The following is an 18,619-nucleotide window of genomic DNA, read 5'->3' as shown; positions in this document are numbered from 1 at the left end:
GTCACTATCTCCTGACAGATTGATATTAGACAGGTGAGCTATGAGGGGGAAAAAAAAGTCCTCTTGTTTTTCCCGGTGGTACTACAGGCTTTAGAAAAATCCAGGCTTACCCAAAAATTAACAGCCAATGAAAACAGAAGTTTGTTCGTGAACGAGCTTCTGACGCCCATCCCCCACGTCACTGCCCGCAGAGCGCATTCGCGCACGTTCTCGTTTCAAAAGCAGCTACAGTGACGGAGGATAAACCAGCTGCTACCTTTCCTGGATCAAATGTTCCTGTAAAACTTCCAATTCCCCGATTGGAGCCTGTTCTGAAACCTACACAGGGAATCTCTCTCTCAATCTCTCTCAATCTCAATCTCAATCTCTCTCTCTCTCTCTCTAGCGAAATTCAGGCTCTAGTGCTCCGACACTTCAGCAGCCGCGTTCTGCTTTGAAATGTTTCTTTGGCAACGAGCTCTCATGCTCAAGCAAGAGTTGACTCCTCCCACACTAAGAAAACAGGAGGGGAGGAGTCAGCTGAGCTCCTGTGCAGCGGAGCAGTGAGGGAGAGGCACGAAGTAAACAAACAAGCAGGAAAATGAAACTTATCGACCTCATTTTTTTACCGACCTCAAAAAAAGTTATCGTGCAATTAGTTGATTTATTGTCTATCGTGACAGGTCTAGGTGACACAAGTTAAACACTAGGAGTATACCTGCAGAATGTCATGGTGAGTCCTTATCTCGTTTGGGTAAATCAATAAATAAACACTTTGAGAGTGTCACAAAGACATGTAAAAACGTATCAGGCAGCTGGAGCCGACAGGGCCAACAAATCTTATTTAGACTGAGAAGACGCTGAGCAGCTGTTTAAAGTACATAGGTTTAAGAGTCAATCTTCAGATTTACATAACAAGAAGCCTTTATCTACTATTTTGTGGCAAAATATAATAATAAAAATGTTTTTCAATAGGAAACCATTGGAAATAAAATGGTTCATTTGAACTGTTTACATCTTTTAAAGATTGTCATCTTTAATACCAAAAGAATCAGCATTTTTGGTATTTAAGCACACATCTTTCATGTCAATGTTTAGCACAAATAAAAGATGGCTAGTAGTAAAACAATTTTTGAAATTAAGTATTTTCTTTTTTAACAAAACATGATGTTCTTGTAAAAAAAATTTCCAGCTGAAATACAAAATCAGTTGGAGTATATTGTGAATAACTTGCATCAAGTATTTCCAACATGGCAAATGTTTGCAACATGTGTTAGGCCAGTGTGTAAAAAGGAAATAGTTCAGTTTTGAACTAAAACCACAACAATAATAATCTTTTATACATGTAAAATATAAAATCAGCTCTTGGTCTTTTGTTTTTATTCAACCAAGTATGTACTACAAAATGGAAAAGGAAATAACGTCTGTAAACATACAAGTTTTGTTTTTTCAAACTTCTAGATCAGAAAAATACTAAAATCAAATTGCAAACTTTCATAAAATTTTTACAACTGCATCAGATTCTTGAATTTGAATTATCCAAGTTAAAAAACTAAAGTGTATTTACAATAGATTAGTTTAAGCTGACAAAGTTACATTAGTTGCATTCAGTTTGCTTTAAATGAATCCAGGTCACAGGACTCAATCATTTGCATATTTTGCTGTGTGACGTTTCCAAATTTGAGTACAATTTGCCTGACAGATGGAGGTAAACACCAGCAGGTGTGTCAGGAATGATTGTGTCAGATGGAAGCCATATGACTGTAGTAACTGGATCTCACTTTGGTACAAACTACCTGAAACAGGTTGATCCACATATTTAATTCATAGTGGCCTTCGGACCTTCCAGGCAACAGGACACCCACTCTGCACCACCCGAATCAGCAAGAGGTTCATCTAAGAGCAACACAGTGTAAACATGACATGCCCTGTTAGCAGGTAACAGCAGGTACAGGACGCGACAGTGGCCAAAATACCTCTGAAACTTGCCCAAATAAGCAAACTCTGTGAGATTCAGCGTTTTGTACTGGCTTACATTTTGTTTGGTTAAGTCTGCGATTCCGTCCGTGTTTCATTAACAACTTATAAACAGAAGTGGAGCAGGAGAAGGTGGCTTCTGATTGGCTGTTGTTGCACACATTTCCATCATGTTTGATCGAGGAAAGGGTTCACAGCTGATCACCGTGATCGACCTGAATTTTTTCTCTATCAATAATCGCAATCAAATAATCGCCCAGCCCTACTTTAAATCCTATTTAATAAACTAGAGATGACATGACTAGTTGTATTGACACAAATACTGCACACATGCATGTAGATTGCAGACACATTGCACACATACACACCAATGAAATACACACACATTACTGTCATACTATTTGCATTTGTGCTGATAATTGAACGTTTGTCTGTAAAATAAAATCTTACTCAGAGTTCCACAAATACCACACAAATTTGGGCAGGTCGATGTGTCCCGATGCCTGCCCAACCAGGAATGCAAACTATTTCTTTTTTTATATGTCCATTTAATCAAAATATTCTGAAAATAAATTAAGAAATATAAAATTATAAATCATATAAATGGGATAAATCATCATCATTTCTCCCTCCCACCCGCTGTACAGCACGCATAGCAGGGCTGCAACATGCAATGAAAAAAATGGTCTTTACTTTAAAAAAATGATTTAAGTACAAATTAACTGTTTTGAAGCTTTGTTAAAAATAATTACTATTAAAATAGTCATCAGCCAGAATGTTAGTGTTGCACAAAGCTTGTGCTTCTGCTAATGGCTACACTGTAGGTGCATGTATGCTAAGTGATATTTTTAGCTATCAAGTGAGATTAAGAGTCCTAAAAAACATGCTGTTCGGTACTGTTTTTTTTTTCTTTGTTTGTTTTGTTTCCGCTCTCGAAGGAGTAAGACACTCTTTCCTTCTCTCCTGCCCTTCCTTATCTTTCCCTGCTTTGCTGCTTGGAGCCACTCTACATTTTTCATCCGAAATAAGAAATCATGGATATTTTTTATTTTTTTATTTTTATGGATTTGGTTAGCTGGTCTCTCAATAAAATTCTTGGAACAAAGTTTTTTTCTTCTTCCATGGGAGGACATGTCAAAGGTGGGACCTCTGTTCTTCTCTGTTCTGGATTTATGTCTGGACTCCGATCACTGGATTCTACAGATTGGCTGGGTGGTCTCCTGGTGTTCTACAAAACAGCGTCGGTGGCTGTTCATCTCTTGGCTGACTGACCAACTCGATGGATGGCTGGATTCTATCAGAACTTGGACATTTTGCCTTGAGTGAGCTGGACTCAGTCTGCAAGCAGTTCTATTGAAGGTCGCGGGCCGGCTGTGGTCCCTGGAGTTTGCTGGCCAGATGTAACTGATCTTGGAGGAATCTGACAGACTTGGCTCGGCGGAATTTTGTCCACACCATTTTGCCTGATTGGAATCGCCACCTTGAGAGTACCAGCAGAAACTCTACAGCAGATGGAAAATTGTTGTTGTCAGCTTGTCTCTTCTGTTCCCAAAAAAAGTGATTACAGAATCTGGATCTCCCCGACAACGGCCTTGGATCTGTTGATTAAATTCTTCCTGGATGGATGTGTCGACTCGGCTCTGCCCCCTCCCTTCCCCCTCCTCTCACCCGTCTAATTCTGTTTTCCAGAGCAGGCTGAAAGCTGCACAGAAATGAACAGTTTCCATCAATATTTCTGAACTAGTTGTAACTGTTTGGGGATTGGTTTGGGAACTGGATTCTTCGGGCCCCCTTAAACTGACTTACTCATTTGGCTAATAAACTTGCTGTATGCAGAGGTTTTTTTCATAAACACCATAGTGTGTCACAGTGTTGATATAATATGATGTTTTTGCTTTTTTCCTCATCTTCCCTTCCCTTGTGCGTTTTCAGTTTTTCTTTGTTTAAGATGGCGCCACGGCAGGCAGCCTGTTACTGCAACTCCACTGTTTAGAGCTGCTGTAATGTTCAAATTTCCCCACTGTGGGATCAATAAAGTTCTATCCTATCCTAAAACAGAGCACCTATGAAAGCACAGAAATTGTCAAACTTATGGGAACATTTTAAACTAAACTGAAAAGATAACCCAGCCTCATGTGTCAGCACCAGAACAGAAAACAGTTGCTGCATACAACAAACAGGCATTGCTTACATTACCTTTGCAAAATATATTTAACTAAATCTGTGATAATGTGACATGTAACATGACTCATGTTACAGATGTACAAGGAGGAGGTCTATTTTGGCTAACGTTAAAATGCATTTATGGTTAAAAACTATTCAATAACAGAGTTTCAATTAACGCACTCTCAAACCTCACAAATAAATACAAGCAATTGGAGCTTTAAATGACTCAAATAAAAACTGGTATAGTAGTTTTACTTTGATTGCAGCAGATGTAGATTACACAATATGAAGTATTAGTCATAAAATAAGCTTAAGTAGTTACTGTAGAAATTTTGTCCAATTAATCAACAGAATAATCGATTACAAAAATAACTGGTAGCTGCAGCCCTAAAATATGTAATTATTTAATTCAAGTTAAGCAATTTTTTTATTTTGTAATAAAGAACACATTGACACCCCGCCTCCCCCACTCCCCCAAAAACATTTAAATAAATAAAGATAAAACCAGGCGTTGTTTATCGGAAAAAAATTCTAAAGACTGGCCCTGATCATAGAAAAACTCAAACTTGTCAAAATCTTTTGAAGTTCAAAAATACAAAACATACATTTGTTGTCTTTAAACAGGCAGGACGCTGACTTACTGACTGTATCTTACACAACAGGACACTGGATAACGCTGAAAAGCAGCTCCTGGACTTTTACTACTGTATTCTTAAGCATCAGATGAAGAAAGGCAACAACGAGAGTAGAGAACGAGTGTTGTAAACCGAAGAGGGCTGAGGCTGCAGAATTACTCAGTGGTTTAGTGGCTGCTGTAATAATACTTAAGGCTGGTTGTTAATCTGCTCTGGGTGAGGAATAAAGCCTCTCTGGCTGATCCTGTGCCATCATCATCAAGACACAAGCATAAGCATTTAATGTTAATGCCATAACAGTAAGCCTATGGGGGTACACTCGGAGGACGAGGGTTTGTGATCAGTACTAACCAAACCACAAAAAAGTCTCTAAAACTAGTGGGCTTCACTGATGTAGAAAGGCAGCCTGAAACAAGAAAAACTGTCTTCAAGAACAGAGCAGTAAGCTGGCTATTTCAGGATCAACACCTACTTAAATCAAGCTTGAAAACAGATGGTATTTGTTTCTGTGTACTTGTATTACCTTAATTTGCTGTCGGCGCAGAGTTGCCAGTTCTCTGATGTCCCTGAAGGGTTGAAGCAAGTAGTGATAGAGTTGAGTCGTAGCCTCCAGCAGGTCTCCGTATGCCTCGTCTTCTTCTGGATACACTTGTAGCAGATCCACCATGTTGTCCATAGCTCTGTGCTTGTCCAACACCTGAAACAAAACATGAAAAAAGAGAAACAGAATCAAGACTTATGCAGTGCAATATATTTAGCTTTCATACTGAAGGACAAGGAAGGTAGTAAATTGGTGAGAAAATCAATATAAAGCATCAGATTGTTTCTTAATCAAAAAATTTCTAAATCTAGGAACTAAATTTGCTTATTTCCCTCAGCTTGTTTCACAGAACACTTAAGACAGGAATGTGATGCATTCTTCCTGACTCTGTGATTCATAAAATGACCAAAGCAACATGGTGACGGAAGCTCAAACTCTTAGAGGAAAAAAGTTTACAAATTATGTTTGCATTCTTAAAGGAGACCAATTATGGGTCGTAGAAATGTTTATGGTATGTCTGTGGGCTATCCAGACCATGTTCATTCAATTTAATGCACAAAATAATTCTCAGATAATAAAATTTCCCATTTTCTAGTTCTGCTGCTCTGACTTCTGTTCAGAAGAGCTGTTTATGTTAATGAGCTCTGTTGGTAACGCCNGCTCTGACTTCTGTTCAGAAGAGCTGTTTATGTTAATGAGCTCTGTTGGTAACGCCCTCCAAAAATCTGTTGACATTAACTCCGCCCTCCAAAAATCTGTTGACATTAACTCCYCCCTCCAAAAATCTGTTGACATTAACTCCGCCCTCCAAAGCCAGCGTTTACGTTAGCATGGCTAATAACAGCAGAAGCTCCGTTGTACAACCATGAGACCCAGAGGCAGAGTCGTGGTCCCAGCTTCTTTTTTTTCTCTCCCTCCTCTGCTCTGCGCTCACTCTGCATGCTGTTACCAGAGCAGGGAGCAGCAGTGGTCAAAATACCTCAGAAACTCGAACAAATAGGCTTTAACAAGGCTTTAATAAGCTAAACAATAGAGGTACATAAGAAAACGTGTTCATAATGAACGAAAATAAATAAATAATTAAGCTGTGTCCGTACCGGTCTCAAACCCTGGTCTCCCGCTCTCTGGTCCAAGACTCTACCCATTACCCTATTGGAGGCTTGTTGTGAAATGAGCTGCACATTGCACAACAACCGTGACGGCTTTTTATACTGAGGAGGAGGAGTCTCACCCGGGGGTTGCTAGGTAAGGAACTGAACGCAGGTTCCGGTGGGTTGTCGTACGGCTTGTAACATCACAAAATGACGGAAGTATAAAACTTGTCCTTAATACACATTAAAAATATATTTACTTACAGTAAATATGCCCCCGGGTGCATTTTTTTTGGTCCTAGGACTGTTTTTTAAGAAGTACATACCCAAAGTTGAGTAAAAAAAACTTTAAAAAGTGAATTTTGCATAATAGGTCCCATTTAAACTACATCAGGAGATGCAATTTAAACCGAGGTAGAAATGCCATAGTACTTTGTTCAATAGCCATTATGCTGATCTCTATGTTTGTGCATTCTAGTTAGGGATGCACAATATATCGGCAATAATATCGTTATCGGCCGATATTGGTCATTTTTTAGAATAGCAGTATCGGTCCGATATGTAAAACTGAGTCGATATTAACATCAGATATTGATTTCCCAATTTTTAGCTTTGTGTTTCTGTTTTGGGATGGGAGATGGTTGGTTGAGTGGTAACTGTTCGATAGTGATAGTGATATTGATGCTGTGCAGCCAGGAATAATTGGCGTAGGGAGCTATGTCAGACGTCTGGTCGTTTGTTTACAGTAATAAAAAAGGACCCAAGTGTGTTTGTACATATTTGTATAGTAATTTGTATGTTTGTGTAATATCGGTAAATATCAGTTGTCGGCCATAAAAGCAATAATTATATCGATATCGGCTGAAATTTTCCTATCGGTACATCTCTAGTTCTAATAATACATAATATTCATCCTTAACACCGTAATCAACACAGAAGTCACAAATTCTATCGTATCTATCCAACCACCTATAATAGATAATTGTAATCACATACAGCTCGTCTTCATCGCTGGTTCTCCTACAACATTCCTTTTCAAACTTAAATAAATACTGAACTAAAAAATATTACGGGAATACACCTCAAGTAACTCACTTTCACTTCTGTATAAACTGGTCCTTACGTTCAACAACAGGCCTTTTAAGACAATTAATGTTGTTACATTTTTATTCCAGTCTTTTTTGATACACTATTGTTTTAAAGTGCGTGGTCAAAATATCTGAGTGAGAATTTCCTGCTTCATGAGTAATGCATTCGTGAGAATCTATGAAATTATTCACAATGCTCACAATCCAGTACAGATAAATTGCAAGTCTTAAGTCAAGCATGTGAGATACAACTGGGTATCCTGTTTCTGCGTGTTAGCACTCTCCAAATTTCATCAAATTAGCCTAGTTTTAAGGAACCCTTTTTTCTAAATAAATAACATTCACAATAACAAACTATCTACCCAAATTCTGACAACAGGGAAGGCCAGAATTTGTAAGTAAAAATACTTGGGTTTTTTTTGTTTGTTTATTTGTTTTTGTTTTTTTTTTTCAAATTTGTAAAATTGTTTGTAATTTCGCCTTAACAAACATAAAAACAGTCTAATGGACAAAAAACAAACATGATTACGATATTAGAGATGCATTTGGGAATCAGCTTTAGACTTAAAATCCTAATATTTTTCTGTTGGGTTGTATTTTGTGTCTGTCTATATTAACGAGAGGATATTGTTATGAATAGCCTGTGTGTGACTGAGATAAAGATAAATTAAAGATAAATTAGAAAAAAGTAAAATTCTGAGTCTAATCGGAAATTAGACAAAAAATATCCAGGATAAAACACTGATGTTGACATTCAAATTATCCAGAAACAGTTGAACATAAAAATATTTTTTATAAAAAAGACATTCTTACTTCAAATTGTCTGCTTCACTAAATATTTAGTTAGAATTTTATTTTATTTATTTATTTGACGGACAGATATAAATTACGGAAGCCGAGAGCGGCCGTTTTCCACTTATAATTATATTCCATGGTTTTCTCGTGATAACGAGTTATGGTTTTCCTTGCAGGGCTGTACGTTAATTTTTTTTTTAGCTCATAGCACCGGTGCTACAGAGGTTGCTGATTTTGTAGCACAGAACAAAAAGTTGTAGCAGCAGCATAAAATGCCTGTTCTAATCTCTAAAACCAAAAGGCAGAATGGTGAATACCATAGTGAGTATTGTTGTAGGACAGGAGTCACCAACCTTTGAGAGTGAGAGCTACTTCAGGGGAGTACACAAAGAGCTACTTGTTTGATAAAAAACAGATTTATACAGCTCAGATTCATTTATAAGTAGGGCTGTGAAATTAATCAAGTTAACTCTGATTAATTTTAGTGCTGCATGGGCATAGATTAAAAATTTTAATCGCGATTAAAATTTACAATCTCTTTACTATGGCTGAATATGTAGGTTTTAAATTGCAATGCACTCAGTGCATGGCAGGTCATGTTTGTAAATGAGAAGTTGTTCTCAAACAGTTTACCTGGATAAATAAAGGTTAAATAAAAAAACTCCATGTGTGCATTATGTACAGTTTTTTTTCTTTTTGTCTTCTTATGGCTTATTTTTTATTTTATTTATTTAGGTTTTGATGACAACTGTGACCTTAGTATTTATCTTTCATTCCTCATGTAGAACTCATTTGGAATGAAAATCCTTGGGTTATCGATTTAACCATTATTCTGCACAAAATTTCACTGACTCAAATATGTTTGGTGCATTTTTTAGGTCCTGTTTTATATTCAAAAAATCATGTCTATGCATCGATTTTGTTTTCTAAATAAAAACATTAAAAACTAATTAATAACTCAAGTAATTTATTTTATCAATATGCAATAGTATATTAAATTTAAGATTAATCATTATTAATTCACAGCTACTTTGGGATTAATCAGATTAAAAATAATAATCATTTGACAGTCCTATTTATAAGCAATTTACATATACTGTATGTGAATATTTAATTACTATGCTACATCTTAATGTTAATGACTCCTCATGATAGTTATCAATAATAATTTACTATGATTAAGTTAATATTACTGTAAGTGATCAGAACTCTGTGCAACAGCAGATACTATCTCAGTCCAGAGTTCTCAGTTTAAATCTCTTTTGAAGAACACCAAACCACTAAATGAATGAACAGCACGTTTTAATTTTCCCCCTGACAGTTCAGAAATCATCAACACAGACCCTCTCTCATCACGCTCATATGTGATTTCAGAGAACAGGATGGAATTAAAAGAGGCGTGGAAAAAAAACTCAGCTGCTCTGAGTCAAGCTAGTAAAGTCTGCAGCAGGAGTTGCAGAATGACTCTTGACCCTTTGTTATGTTGCAGATCAAAATACATCCAAGAACATCTTTTTAGGGTTTTAAGTTTCAAAATAATCTGACTCTTATTCTGATTGTATCTGCAGTTAGTGTCTGAGTCAATAAAGTTTGTATTTATCTCCTCTGTACGTGTAAAGAGTTAAGAAGTTTCATGTCTAAAAAAACAATAAAATAAAAAACACCCATTTGTAAGATTTAATCAAAATAAACATATTTCTTTGTTCTAATTAGACTAACTTTTCTAGATACAATATAACAGTTATGTAATATAAAAACAAGCATAGAAAGACTTCCAATCACTATGAAAACAATGTTTTTCTACATTTTAATGCATCTAAAGGGTTAATGTTCCTGACTGAAGGGGGGAGCAGGTGTGTGTACTTGTTTTTGCTACATGGTGGGGACGGCTTTTGACTATTTCCCCGGTACAAACAGCCTGGTGAGGACCCACTGTTTCTTATGGGGACAAAAACCTGGTCCACATCATGGGGTAAATAAAGTTTAGACTAGGTTTAAGGTCAGATGGGTTTTAGAAAATCCTAGTAAATGAATGAAAGTCAATGCAAAGTCCCCATGAGGATAGAAGAACAACCGTGTGTGTGAGAGACAGTGAGGACACAGCAGAGCGCTGCAGGGAGGAAGTTCTGAGTTTTTAGCACGAGTTGCGGCTGGAGCAGCTTCTGTAAGCATTTTTTGACAGTTTTGGTAAAACACAGATGATGCATTTAAGTTATTTTTGGGAGCTACAGTTGAAAGTGTCCGTCCGGACCCCTCTCTCTCCCTCTCTCTCTCTCCCTCCCTCTCCCTCTCTCTCTCTCTCTCAGCACTGCGAATCAAAAATGAAAGTTATCTGTACAAGAGAAGCATCACAATTTGAGCCTGATGATACAAAAACAACACAAAATTATGAACAATTAATAGTTAGGCCATTCTTGCAAAAGAGATCTGAGATCTCAATGGGATCTGCCTGATTAAATAACGACACACAGACAGACAGACAAGACAGACTGATTGATGAACAGCCAAGTCTGTCTCCATGGTTATTGAATGATACACAAGAAAACCATCAGGGAATTAACTCGTTATCACGGGAAAATGGTCCTTGTTATCTCCGAGATAACTATAACTATAAGCGGAAAACGGCCGCTCTCGGCTTACGTAATAAATGGACCCTTTCCTCACTTTTTATTTTATAGGCATCACCTACCGTACTTTACTAGAAAAAAAATATATTTTTTATTTTATTATTATTATGAAACATTATAACTAACCGTGTGGAAGTTTTCTGTCAGTTTGTCACTCAGCAGGTCTTTCATCTTTAATATAAAACAATTTAAACTTTCTCTCCACACCTCAAACTCCTGAGACCCCAGCATACTGTAGGCAGATTGATACAGTGGGATACAAAACTATACACTATCCTTTACAAACTTTCACCATACAGGTCACCGGGATAGCTGGTGCCAAAGTCCAGAAGTCACTGTGTGAGAAGTAGGGCACACACTGGACAGGTTGCAAATATAGACCAAGAAACAATCTAGAGAGACTGAGGACAAGTAAAAACAAGCTGGTCGGTACAGGGGATTGAACATGCAACATGGCACAACACTGAAAACTGAGCTAACAGGCCTGCGGGAGTTAATTTGTGGAACTTTTCTTTCCTCCCAGTCACACCCTTCAGAACTACAAAGTCCACAGACATGTACAGGGGTCAGGGACAGTAAATCTCCAGTCAGAGCATCTTTCAGCCTCCAAAAACAGTAAATACCCTGAGCTTCTGCTAGGTGCAAAAACACAAAAAGCAGTCAGAGCCCTGTCCCCAAATCAGAGCCGGCACTTGGCATTGGCAAACTAGGCGGTCGCCTAGATCACCATCTGCTGGAGGTGGTGCCGAACTGCAGAAGAAAAAAAAGTAATTATTTGTAATCCCTGGTTGTAACTCTGCTAAGGGCCCCTTTCAATTAGCTTTGTCTTAAAAAAAAACTATAATGAAGTATTACAGGAAAAATAAACTACTCTACCCATAAAACATTTTCTCTCCCCCAATGCAGCAATCGCCCCCACCCTCTCTCTCATTTGATTGACATTGCACTGACTCATCCTGCTCCGACACGCTACTAGTGCCTTTCAGGTAACGGTTCATGTGCAAAAATCTGTAAATTTTGCAAAAAATTCCATACAACTCACACCCGCGGGGGTGGGGGGGTTGTCAGCCTCGCTGGGGACATAAAAGCGCCCGATGTGAAGCAGGAGGAAAGGAGAGCGGAAAAAGTTCAAAACTTATTTCTACCGGCAGAACATGTTGGAAGATGGCTATTTAATGTTATTTAATGTTTTTTTAAATCATCCTACAGGCTCTGACATGTTAGTTGAATTTGAAAATGAGGTTTTGAAAAAATCCGTAAGACTTGAAAAAATCCATGAGATTGCTCTATATGTCTGTATACCTGCAAAATGATGTAAAATCCTTATAAATTACGGCCAATCAGTACAAGTTGACATGTATGTTGTTATTTATTTGCTTCCTGTGGGAAAGCAAATAAATCTAAGTTTGCCATAGTACCTTACATTGTCAAACTTGTTTTTAGGGGTTCAAATTGGGGTGGGTGGGACATAGTGGCTTCAACTCGCCTAGGGCACCAAAGTGGCTAGAGCCAGCACTGCCCCCAATCTAAAAAATAAAAAATAAACAATAAAGCACTGTTTACTCAGCTGAAAATAACTTTGCATTTGTTCAAGAAGGAAAGCCAGACTTTTGTTTCACCTTAGGGCACTCAGAGTGGCGTACACTTTACGGCCTTCACATGGTGTGTGTGCTCTAGAATCTACATTGGACAAATTGTAGTTTGGTATCATACTTATGGTTAATCCAAAGTTCCAGTTTAAGATTATTCTCTGTACACTAGAGGCTTGATTATGAGATTGTGTGTGCCACATTGTACTTTTAACAAGCACAAAGCAGAATGAACAGACACGGGTGATGAGATCCTCTAGAAGGACAGCTGAATCTTCCTTCAGTGCATCTTTCAGGGCTGTGCCCAAATCCTCCAAAAACAAAAGAAACTCTGTCAGAGCCCTGTCAGAGTGATAAAGCACAGTTTACTCAGCTGGATAAAAACTTTACGTTTGTTCACTAACAGACAAAGACAGGTTTTATTTTCTCTTGTCCCTTAAAACAATTCCAGAGTGAAATAGATTGTAGGAATAGATCATCTTCACATACTGTGTTCTAGAATCACCACTGCACATAGTTCAGAGTGTGACAACATACGCAAGATCATTTCAAAGTTCCTGCTCAAGATTAGTCTCTGTTCACTGGAGGCTTTTTTTTAATTACTGACTTTTTATTAATCCATCATATAATAAAATACATTTAGGTAAATAAAAACATGGTCACATCATAAAACAAAGAATTTAGAAAAATATAAGGCAAAAAATCCCTAAAATATATTAGATGTTGCACTACACTGCTGTTTTGTGTGTGTGTGTGTGTGTGTGTCTATTACTGTATACAATTATCTATCAATATTTATACAATTTATTATCTACTTGATAACTTGATAAAGCGCTCTATAAGTTCAGTCCATTTACCATCTACTTTTGAAAAAAACTCCTTGTTTTAGTTATTTTAAGTGAAAATTCAGCAAGAAGTTATCAATAAAAGTTTCAAGTCCTTTTCAGTATCTAGAACAAAAGAAGTTGCCCATTAAATTATAAAACAGGATTCCAGTGTAATCTAATTCCTGACTGATTCATTATTTGGGTGTTGAACAAAAGCTCCCTCAACGATTAAGAAAAGAAAAAAATCATCTCAGCAAGTGTGTAAGACTCTGAGTAGCTGAAAGCACAATAGTGTGTGTGGCCAGAATTGATTTCATAAAAACACAATGTTAAGAGTCGTGAAAGTAGAATAAATTGACCCAAACTGCTACTGATTCGTACCATATGTCCACAAATCCACAGTTGGCTCATTGTTCCCTCAAATAGCTACTAAAACTGCTTTTGTTTACAGGAAAAGCAATTAATCTCCCAGCTCCTAGAAACCAGCAGCTCTGATTCACACTGAACAATAAATCTATTTTATTTCTGCCTCAGATAATATTAAAGCGTAGCACCATCCAATTGTCATGTAAGATGGTGAACGAAGTGCTCTTTTAACTTCAGAGAGGCACAGCTATGAATGAGTCTGTTATATCAACTCCTGGCTGATGTTGCTAAGCCCTCCACGTTGTAGACTGGGGCGAACACGACACGATTTAGCTCCAACACTGCTCCTGCTGTTTACCTCAGCTCTCCATGGTAACCACCAACCAACCACATACCCTCTTCAGTCGCTGTACGGTGGGGAACTAACCCTGAAAGAAAATGAGAAAAACAAGCCAACTCCTGCCAGGGGACAAGCTAGGACTCAAACCACTGTAATTTACACAAATCAAGTTAAACATCAGGAATGCTTATCGTCCGCCACCTTTCATGTCATGAAATAAGATCACTTTCTGACAGAGAAATGAGAGTGGTAGCTATTGTTTGAAAAATACCATCACACGCAATCTTGTGATACAGTATCTTTTGCATAACCTCGCTAGATTTGTTAGCGCTTGGTTGTGAATAACTCTCAGCTACTGCCACACTAAATTGTAGCTTGATAATCATTAAACTGAGTTAAAACCTGTTCTGTGTGTTCTAAGGTTAGTTGGCTGTAAGCCATCTTAAATTGGGTTAAATCCAAAAGTTAATCTGTTATAGATGTTCAGCCAACAGTTGACTCTGAAAGGTAATGGCAAAAATCTTGAGCGAGCAGTTAGCACTCAGAGCAGAAGTAGGGGATCAGTTTCAGCTACTTCAACACCAACCAGTGGTGGCCACGGTTCCTCTAAAGCACTAATAGGGAAACTAATTTCCTGAGTAGTGCTTTAGGGCTTGTGATAACTTTAAAATTCATTAGTGGCTCAGCACAGAAGCACTAACTGAGGTCTACAAACGTTATTGATCATCGTTAATGTTACAGCTGAGGGTGAAAGCTGTCACATTTTGTTCATATATGTGTCACTTATCCACCAGGTGACAATTTGACAATATAATGACAATATATGAACTCAAATACAGCTGTGGAATGGCAACGGTAAGTCTTAAAGTAGACCAATTATGGGTCGTAGAAATGTTTATGGTATGTCTGTGGGCTATCCAGACCATGTTCATTCAATTTAATGCACAAAATAATTCTCAGATAATAAAATTTCCCATTTTCTAGTTCTGCTGCTCTGACTTCTGTTCAGAAGAGCTGTTTATGTTAATGAGCTCTGTTGGTAACGCCCTCCAAAAATCTGTTGACATTAACTCCGTCCTCCAAAGCCAGCGTTTACGTTAGCATGGCTAATAGCAGAAGCTCCGTTGTACAACCATATGAGACCCTGTGAGACCCAGAGGCAGAGTCAGTCGCAGCTTCTTTTTTTTTTTTCTCTCTCCCTCCTCTTGCTCTGCGCTCACTCTGCATGCTGTTACCAGAGCAGGGAGCAGCAGCGGTAAAAATACCTCAGAAACTCAAACAAATAGGCTTTAACAAGGCTTTAATAAGCTAAACAATAGAGGTACATGAGAAAATGTGTTCATAACGAACAAAAATAAATAAATAATTAAACACTGTCCATGCCGGTCTCGAACCCTGGTCTTCTGCTCTTCTACTCTCTGGTTCACCACTACCCATTGCACTATTGGAGACTTGTTGTGAAATGAGCTGCGCATTGCACAACAACAACCGTGACGGCTTTTTATACTGAGGAGGTAGAGCTTCACCCGGGGGTTGCTAGGTAAGGGGCTGAACGCAGGTTCCGGTGGGTTGTTGTACGGCTTATGACATCACAAAATGACGCAAGTATAAAACTTGTCGTTAATATACCGTATTTTTCGGACTATAAGCCGCACCCCCAACATTAAAAAAACAGTACACCCAAAATTGTCGTCAAAAAAGTGAATTCAACATCAAAACATAAAAAGCAAACTGATAGGAATTAAAGTTCGGAGGAATACGGTTCATTTAACTGATCTTATTTTGGTAGTTTTCTTTAACAGTTTCTGGTCCAACAAAACGTCTCATTCATCTTCCTCCAGCGCACTGAAACCATCGAAGTCCTCCTCTTCAGTGTCGGAGTTAAACAAGCTGAGAAAAGCTGCGTCACACAGCGGGATCTGTTCATTGTTGCTTTCTGTGTCGCTGTACTCACGGGGTAATGCTGGTTCTGAAGCTGTGGTGTCCTCTTCACGTAGCAGTCCAGCCTTTCAGAACCCACTGGTGATGGTGGACTCATTCACTCTGCTCCACACTGTTAGGATCCACTGGCAGACATCAGGAAATGACGCTCTTCACATTCGGCCAGTTTTTGTGAATGCTTTATCCCCGTCAGTCATCCAAGCCTCCCATTCAGCCCTGAGGACTGCTTTAAATGCACGATTCACACTGATGTCCAGGGGTTGCAAAAACTTTGTTGTACCTCCAGGAATAACAGCAGGAATTGAGTTGTTTTCTTGATGGCTGCTTTCACCGAATCCGTGATGTGGGCCCGCATACTGTCCAATATCGTGTCTGTCCAAGATCCGTCATGTCGTGTCTGCTACTAGCTAAAGCAAAATGGTGCTACACCTACGGCTAAACTGGCAGTATGGTCGCTCGGCTGTCGACCGGTCGACGCGCCGTCACGTGGTTGTTCGGCATTTGTTTTCGCACTGACCTTTCATAGTTCCCCCGAGAAACCCCAGTCTAGCCGCTGGGAAAGCCCTCCTGCATTAAGTAGACATTTTTTGTGATTTTTAACTTTTTCTTTAAGTCAGACAAGCTTTCTTTTTTCACTCAACTTTTTCTTTTTTTATTGCCACTAACAAAAAGGTCTATTTTGAGATGAAAGTTTCAAAAACTTATTTTAAAACAGGACAAAATACATGAGTTAAGTTTAGCTTTTAAGACTACAGAAGTCTCCCACAAGATGCAGGAGACATAATTACAGGACTTTTCTCTCTGTGATAATACAGTCTATCTGTAGACCCTGTCATCAAAACTAAACCCTGTCAGTGATAAATCTGCTCTGTCTTACCACAATATATCGCTCCTCTACCTTTAAATTGAGAAGTCACCGCCATCCAAGCCAACACTTCACACAAAAACCCTTTAAAAATTAAAACACTATCTGAAGGCTGTAAAATAATGTCCTTTCAATATGAAAACTTGTTTAGAAAACATGGCTAAATATCATTTACCAGACTTCACTGCATAAATACACACAAAAAAAGTTAAGGACTCAGAAGGAATGATCTATTTGCACTAAATTTACTCATGTTGATGAGCAATGGGGATGTAAATGATTTGATTTACAAAAAAACCCTATCACATATAGAAAAGCACCAGCGGATGTGTGGTGATATCAAAAGCAGGGTGCTAGTGTTATCAGGTAGTTGCTGGAGGGTCCAACAATCAGTTAAAACAATGAGTGATGGTCAGCAGATACAGATGGTGCTTCATAGACACATTAGACAGAATCACAGAGGATTTGCTGGAGTTTGATAAAAGAGTCATATTGGGGGTTTGGTGGTCATACTGTACAGCTGCTGCAGGAAAGGATCCAACATATGTATGACTCCATTCTGTGTCAAATCACTGATTGTATCCAGAAATCTGTCTGGTAAATAGAAGATGGCAAGTTTCAGCTTTTTATACTGTGCAAAGGACTAACTTTGCTATATATATTTTTAGATATATATCATCTTCTTCAGCTTGACCTTTCAGCTTGTGTGTAGAGTCCAGTATTTTCTTACATGACCAGCAGTGTGCTTGTGCTGCAAACACTGTTATCTGTTTGATCTTATATTGTATTCATTGCAGAACAGTCACATTTCAACATGTTCACTTTCATCAAATTTACACCATTTTTCACAAGTGTAAACATAAAAATGTTTACAAAAAAATAATCAGAAAACCAAGTGATGATTTGTAGTCCATGTATTAATTGTTTTAAAAGCATTAGTTTTAACAAACTATTAGATGTGAAGGATTTACAAAAAAGAAAATACTTTTATTACTGAATAATTTTAGTAATATTTAATTGCAGCCTGAGTTTTAACATTTTGAATGAGTTTTTATTTTATTGGGACTTCTATGATGTCAGTTATACAGTTTTTTCCAGTAAAACCATCTTGACCATGTTTAACCAAATCCGCTCAATTCTGGGTTACTAAAGGGGAACATGACAGCATTTCTTTGAAGTTTAAAGGGCCAATATTATTGTGTTTCTCAGGCATACATTTAAATACTTTACCATAATAAAGTATCTATGGCTACATTCACACTGCAGGCAAATCCGACCCAAATCCGATTTTTTGGACCCATCTGACTCATATCCGATTTTTTTATGACAGTCTGAACGCAACAAATCAGATTTTTTCTAATCTGACCCAGGCCGTTTCAGTATGTGGTTTTAAATCGGATATATATCTGATGTTTTCAAAGTGACTGCAGTGTGAACGCTCATGTCACATTCATCTGACTTTTTCATCAGGAGGAGGGGCTGAAGGATCGATAAGACACTAACCTCAAGTCTCGCTGTTTAAATCTGTAGCTCCATGTGTTCACACAAAAAGATCGGATGTTTTCAAAAAATCGGAACTGAGCATTAAGACCTGCAGTGTGAACGTAGCCACTGAGTGAGAACTAATATTGAGAGCTCAGCAGACAGTTAAGTTTCACTTTCACTGGAGAGTCTGCAGGAGTCATGGGCAGGGTGTGTGGGAAGGAGGGTGGGTGCGCTCCTCCATGAGGAAGTTCAGCTTAAAGACACGTCCCAGAGGCATTTCTGGTCCCCACCTGTCGTTTTGCTCCTC

At 38.2% G+C, this 18,619-nt stretch overlaps 1 protein-coding gene across 1 annotated transcript in view; it reads right to left on the bottom strand.

Moving 5' to 3' along the window:
* LOC106534987 (junction-mediating and -regulatory protein) overlaps nucleotides 1-18,619 on the bottom strand; it is a 36,388-nt gene that overhangs the window by 15,855 nt on the left and 1,914 nt on the right. The window contains exon 2 of the mRNA XM_014031824.1: nucleotides 5,281-5,454. Coding sequence (XP_013887278.1) covers nucleotides 5,281-5,454 — 174 coding nt within the window. The remainder of the gene's footprint in view (nucleotides 1-5,280; nucleotides 5,455-18,619) is intronic.

Source organism: Austrofundulus limnaeus, unplaced genomic scaffold (genome assembly GCF_001266775.1).
Source record: "Austrofundulus limnaeus strain Quisiro unplaced genomic scaffold, Austrofundulus_limnaeus-1.0 Scaffold1329, whole genome shotgun sequence".
In the NCBI taxonomy this organism is placed as follows: Eukaryota; Metazoa; Chordata; class Actinopteri; order Cyprinodontiformes; family Rivulidae; genus Austrofundulus; species Austrofundulus limnaeus.
Note: the sequence above shows the minus strand (reverse complement) of the source record. Positions and strands in the feature narration are given on the sequence as shown.